Source organism: Anneissia japonica, unplaced genomic scaffold, assembly GCF_011630105.1.
Source record: "Anneissia japonica isolate Jap-2015-1 unplaced genomic scaffold, ASM1163010v1 scaffold287864_len1152817_cov193, whole genome shotgun sequence".
Taxonomy (NCBI): Eukaryota; Metazoa; Echinodermata; class Crinoidea; order Comatulida; family Comatulidae; genus Anneissia; species Anneissia japonica.
Window position 1 is genome coordinate 496,039 of NW_022710960.1, and position 6,933 is coordinate 502,971.

Here is a 6,933-nt window from a genome sequence, read left to right on the forward strand (position 1 = left end):
AAGTCTTGGAGAACAGTTTTTGTTTATCATTAAACGCGGCATTGTTCATTTGTATTAAGTGTTCTGTTCCGTATCGTCGATCGGGTACTGTATTTCCAAATATTATGGTTAAATAATGTCTGGTCTACATGTTGTCTTAACACATTGTAATGCTACTGTAATGATGATACCGTTAAACCTCAGATAGATGCCATTGGCTTCTTTTTTGAGGACATTTAATTGGATGGTTTTCTTTTTGAGAAGGGCTTCTTTTCGTGATGGACTTCTTTTCGAAGTAACTTTTACATGAAGGCTTCTTTAAAAAATTATATTGTAAATATTTGGAATTGCTACTAACCCCACAATAAGACATTTTTTAACCATCGAATTCGAAACATTATTGAATATTTTTTTTAACTCACATATGATAAACATCAATTGGCAACCAATAACTTTGTTTGGACCAGAAAATGAGCAGCCTCCGTGGTGGCGCTGAACGAAAGACGGGGTGCATGAGGGGGTGGTTGGTTTTGTAATTTTCTCCTGACTGATCCGTCGCCGCCACCTCTCTTGTACTGTAGGCTGACGAGGCAGAGTGAACTTACGGTTTGCGATGGTCATTCCCCAGTTATCGTCAGTACGGTAAGTATAAGCGTCTGCAGCCCATGATTGATCGGCGATGATCGTTTACTGCCCATATTCCCAATGATGATCTTTGTACGGTGCCCATAAGTGTCACGGCAACAACTGTCGAAATATCACGGCACACTTTCTAAATTCACGGCAACAAATTTCGAAAACACAAAAGACACACTTTTAAAAAGCACAGCACACTTACAAAATTCAAGGCAACAACTTTTAAAATGTCACGGCAACGCTCAGTCTCGTTTACCTTGACTGATGACGCATGTTCCCGCCTGCCGCCAAAAGTTTTAAGTAATTTAAATTTCTATCACTTCTTCCATGAACCTCATGGGGGAAGTTGTAGTTTCCACGGCGGAAGTTGTGATTTTGACAGTTTGACGACGGACATTTCGAAAGTTGTTGCCATGAAGTTGTTATGCAACATGATGTCTCAGAAGTTGTTGCCTTGACATTTCGAAAGTTGTTGCCTTGAATTTTGAAAGTGTGCCTTGGTTTTACAAGTGTGCAGTGAATTTTGAAAGCGTGCCGTGACTTCATAAAGTGTGCCGTATGGTATGGAAGTTATTTCCGTGAAACTAATATGGGCCACCGTATTATCTATTGCTTATATGTTTGCGAGGATTATTACGTTGTGGGAAAATCATTACGTTGCACGATTATGGTCTTTGGAAATGTAATAGTCCGTGATAAAAATTGGTCTAACGGTGACTGTTTATAATTATTCTTGGCAGAACTCGTCAATAATTATTAGTCATTTGTTGTTGTTTTATTCCATAATTCTCGAAGCCATCAAACATGGCGACTGTCCAGTATCTGAAACACGAACAAATGAAACCGTAGGAGCATGCGTAGAACTCTGTGCAGATGATGGTGCTTATACACATCTAGATGTGTATAAGAGACAGTTATTATAATAAGTCTTATATGTAAATTTTGCGTCACAAACCAAAATTCATGGAGGAGTGGAAGGTACGCATCCCTTCTGGATCTCCTGAATCGACAATCATGCACACACGTGGAAGTGGCGGATTCAGGAGGGGGTTGAATAGGGTGGCTATACCTCCCCTTCATTCTAAACAAAATTCCCAATCTTCCCTGAAGCTTGCTTTTGTAAACCGCTTATAAACCTACGGTTAACGAAGGAGAAAACCCAAAAATATTTTTAAAATGGTCTATCCGTCCTTTAGAATGAGTGACATTGCTAAAAAAGTAATATGACTGAAACGGGAAGAACGTGCAATCGTAGGCCTACAATCAGAACCATATTTTCTAAAAATAACAAATAATTAATAAAAAACTTTGTATTTCTTTTTGTCAGTTGAGAAAAATGGAACCTGTCCTGTTGTAAATAGCGATTACTTTGGATTGTGCGTCGAAGCATGTAATGGCGATGCCACGTGCGGAGGGAGTGAGAAGTGTTGTTCCAACGGCTGCGGACATACATGCATGGAACCACTACCAGGTACCTGTAAGTGCTTTGGAAATTTGTTTATATTTCAAATTATTGATAGAGATTAAAATTGGTTTTGTAAAATGTACAATTAACAAACCATGGACCTATTAATAGGTCCATGGTTTTAAATTCAGTGTGATAATGAAGTCGCTATATCAAGTCACATCGATGACATTCATCTCTTTATATGATCAACTGATAATTATCATCATACTCTAAAATATTAATTTCAGTGAATCCCTTGTGTGCAGAGGTTATGTGTGAGATGTTTTGTGAACACGGTTTCGAACAAGACGACAATGGGTGTGACATGTGTACTTGCAAAGGTAAATTGTATCAACATGAGGTTTCATCTGCGGTATATTAGTCAACCTATTGAAATCATATTATATCATTTACCGGGTAGGCCTACCTATTATTATTGTTGTTGTTATTATGTATTATTTTATTATTATCATTATCATCTTCATCATTTCAGCGAATCCCTTGTGTGCAGAAGTTATGTGCATGATGTTTTGTGAGCACGGTTTCGAGCAGGACGAGAATGGGTGTGATACATGTATTTGCAAAGGTAAATAGTTTTACCTTTATGATTATTATTCATTAATAATAACACTATTATTATTAGCTTCATGATGATAATTATTATTATAAATCAAAGTCTGCTATATACAATTTCAATTACATTAATTTATTAATTTATTTCAGCGAACCCTTTATGTTCAGAAGTTATGTGTGAGATATTTTGTGAGCATGGTTTCGAACAAGACGATAATGGGTGCGATATGTGTGTTTGCAAAGGTAAATTGTCTCAATATCTGTGGTATATATTATTAGTCAACCTATTGTCATCATATTATTTTTATTTATTTATTATTATCAATATTATTGTTGTTGTGTTATTATTCTATCATCGTCATCATTTTAGCGAACCCTTTGTGTCCAGAAGTTATGTGCATGATGTTTTGTGAGCACGGTTACGAAAAGGACGACAACGGGTGCGACACGTGTGTTTGCAAAGGTAAATTGTTTGACTTTCATTATTATTATTTATTACTATTAAACATTATATTATTAACTTCATGACGATAATTAGCATTATAATTCAGAAGTTTGTGAAAGCGGTTTGGCGTAGCGGGAACGGTTGGTTTCCCAACCTCGTTTTCGCTTGTGTCTTTAAGCAAGACACTTTATCTGCATTGCTTCTCTCCAGGAGTATAAATGGGTACCGTACCTGGTGGGGTTGTCTGTTCCTGCGCTGATTACCAGCAGCAACACTTAGCATATGGACCTAATGGCAAAGAAAAAGAAGAACTGCACTTTATAACAGCAAGGAAGAGGCTAGGCGCATTATAAATGCCCATTCCAATACCAGTACCGTTTGTCGGTTACTGTTGTAGTAGCCGTCTTCTTTGGAAGGCACATGAACCTCATTGACAGGATCCGTTAACAAAATCACTGCTGGCATTTACTTTGAGAGCCAGGATTTACCATTATGCTACACACATTATTTCAGTTACCTTTTTTTATTTTATTCTTTATATGTTCTATTATTTAAAATTTTGTTTATTTAATTCCAGTGAATCCCTTGTGTTCACAATTTATATGCGATATCTTTTGTGAACACGGTTACGAACAGGACGATAACAGGTGTGATTTATGTGAATGCAAAGGTATAATGCCCTACTGTGTAATATATAGCAATTATAAGTTCATTATTTCTATTATAATTTACATACTGTAATACTTATTATTATATATATTATTATTATCATTGTTGTGTATAAATTATTATTATTACTACTACTATAATACTACTACCATTACTATTAAATTCTAGAAATCAAAAATGGTCAATGTCCGGACCAAGAAATGCATATTACCAATGGGACACTTGGAGCATGCGCAGACATGTGCACTTCTGACAACACTTGTCCTAGTTTCAAGAAGTGTTGTTTCAGTGGATGTGGTCACGTGTGTGTCGAGCCAAAATCAGGTCTGTATTGACCGGTGTTTAACATGAATTTATTATAAAAACTTAAAACTGAAATAAAATCTGATAGAAATGAGATAGGTTTATATCAAAAGACTTTCGAATTTTTCGATTTTATGGGTCTATCATTTAGGCCCTATTATATCTGTCTCTTATACACATCAGTATAGCTTAATTATGATTATTATGTATCATTAATTTATTATTCGATCTAACATCTACTAATATCATTTATTAATTTCTTTAATATCACCGACTATTAGGCATGAAAAAGTTCGTGCTCCTAGTGTATGGGTGATTGTTGCTGAAATAAGTAAGATATACTGTAACTGATTCCCCATTTTTTAAACATTAAGTAATAATTTAAAAACAGCTTAAATTATTTTGTTGCAGTTGAAAAAATTGGAATCTGTCCTGTTGTAAATAACGGCTCATTTGGCTTGTGCGTCGAGGCATGTAATGGCGACGCCACGTGCGGAGGGAGTGAGAAGTGTTGTTCCAACGGCTGCGGACGTACATGCATGGAACCAAGTAAGTGCTCAGACCCTATATTCTTTTGTTGAAACTATTTTTATTTACTATTTCAAATTCGAAATGTTTGAGTTTATTAGACCACTGCTATGGCATTTTTAATAGAGTTTTGAATTCAGTCTGGTAATGACGTCATTGATCATATCTTGAATTTTCGGTGTAAAATACACCGCATATAACCTACGAAGTCTTGACTTATTTCGGTGGTCCTTTTAGTGGGGAATTAGGCAGTACACCGAGAGACAACCCCTTGCTCTCTTAACGGGATAAACGGCTAGAAATCCCATCCAATAGACGGTGTGCTATTATTATTATTATTATTATTATTATTATCATTATTATTATTTCAGCCAACCCCTTGTGTCCAGAGGTTATGTGCATGATGTACTGTGAGCACGGTTTCGAACAGGACGAGAATGGGTGCGATATGTGTGTTTGCAAAGGTAAATCATTATCATCATCATCACCATCGTTATCATCACTATAATCATTATCACCATCCACCATCATCATCATTTTCATAATTATTATCCTATTATTATTATTAATATTATTAATTATTATCCTATTATTATTAATATTATTATTATCATCATCAATATGATTATTATAGACTATACTTATTAACATCATCTACCATCATCATCATTTTCATTATTTTTATTATACTATTATTATTAGGCCTATTATTATTAATTTTATTATTGTTATTATTATTATTATTATTATTATTATTATTTTTATTATTATATTATTATTATTATTTCAGCCAACACCTTGTGTGCAGAGGTTATGTGCATGATATACTGCGAGCAGGGTTTCGAACAGGACGAGAATGGGTGCGATATGTGTGTTTGCAAAGGTAATTCATGCTCATCATCTTCATCATTGTCATCATCATCTACCATAATCATTATAATCCGATCATTGAAAGTGTTATACGATGTGAGTTTGTACTTGCAGTACCCGATGCTACTTGGGGATCGGATTCATCATTAGCAACCAAGCGTAAAATGTCCTACTGTGTAATATATAGCAATTATAATTCATTATTTTTATTATATTTTATATACCGTAGTAATTATTATTATAATCATTGTTGTTTATAAATTATTTTAATACTACTACTATAATACTACTACCATTACTATTAAATTCTAGAAATAAAAAATGGTCAATGTCCGGACCAAGAAATGTATATTACCAATGGGACACTTGGAGCATGCGCAGACATGTGCACTTCTGACAATACTTGCCCTGGTTTCAAGAAGTGTTGTTTCAATGGATGTGGTCATGTGTGTGTCGAGCCAATATCAGGTCTGTATTGACCAGTGTTTAACATGAATTTGTTAATAAAACCTGAAATGAAATCTGATATAACACACAATAAAAAATTGTATAGAAATATAAATAGGCTTATATCAAAAGGCTTTCGATTCTTTCGATTGGAAGTCTCAAGCATATAGGTACTATTGAGCAGCGCTACTTATATTTAATTGGTATCGCGTGTTTAACCTACAACAACCCACATGAATTTTACATATTCTGATTCGTTTACTGATTAGTTACTTATGGGTATAGCTTAATTATTATTATTACTTACCATTAATTTATCATTCGATCGTCTACTAATATCATTTATTAATTTATTTAATGCCTACTAGTGGCATGAAATTGTTCGTGCTGTCCAGTGTATGAGTGATTGTCGCTGGAATAAGTAAGATATACTGTAACTGAATCCCCGTTTTTTAAACATTAAGTAATAATTTAAAATCAGCTTAAATTATTTTGTTGCAGTTGAAAAAAATGGAATCTGTCCTGTTGTAAATAACGGCTCATTTGGCTTGTGCGTCGAGACATGTAATGGCGACGCCACGTGCGGAGGGAGTGAGAAGTGTTGTTCCAACGGCTGCGGACGTACATGCATGGAACCAAGTAAGTGCTCAGACCCTATATTCTTTTGTTGAAACTATTTTTATTTACTATTTTAAATTCGAAATGTTTGAGTTTATGTTAAATTTGATGTTGAACTAAAATAAGACCACTGCTATTGCATTTTTAATAGAATTTTGAATTCAGTCTGGTGTTGACGTCACTGATCATATCTTGAATTTTCGGTGTAAAATACACTGTATATAACCTACGAAGTCATGACTTATTTCGGTGGTTCTTTTAGTGTGGAATTAGGCAGTACTTCGAGAGACAATCCCTTGCCCTCTTAACGGGATCAACGGCTAGAAATCCCATCTGAGATACGGTGTGCTATTGCAACCTCATCTATCCTTCCATAGTGTCTGGATTTGATCTATAGGCCTGTTCAGCGTACACAGTG

The 6,933-nt window shown here is 34.9% G+C and overlaps 1 protein-coding gene across 9 annotated transcripts in view; it reads left to right on the forward strand.

Annotated features, from left to right (window-relative positions):
• Positions 1-1,944: 1,944 nt before the first annotated feature.
• Positions 1,945-6,933, forward strand: part of LOC117107153 (cysteine-rich motor neuron 1 protein-like) — a 23,508-nt gene continuing 18,519 nt past the window's right edge. For 8 of the 9 annotated variants that reach the window (XM_033248720.1, XM_033248723.1, XM_033248721.1 and 5 more), the window contains exons 1-9: positions 1,945-2,092; positions 2,311-2,403; positions 2,556-2,648; positions 2,786-2,878; positions 3,006-3,098; positions 3,658-3,750; positions 3,918-4,073; positions 4,464-4,601; positions 4,952-5,044. In XM_033248720.1, coding sequence (XP_033104611.1) covers positions 2,071-2,092; positions 2,311-2,403; positions 2,556-2,648; positions 2,786-2,878; positions 3,006-3,098; positions 3,658-3,750; positions 3,918-4,073; positions 4,464-4,601; positions 4,952-5,044 — 874 coding nt within the window. In that variant the 5' untranslated portion in view covers positions 1,945-2,070. The remainder of the gene's footprint in view (positions 2,093-2,310; positions 2,404-2,555; positions 2,649-2,785; positions 2,879-3,005; positions 3,099-3,657; positions 3,751-3,917; positions 4,074-4,463; positions 4,602-4,951; positions 5,045-6,933) is intronic. The other variant, XM_033248728.1, reaches the window with a different exon arrangement.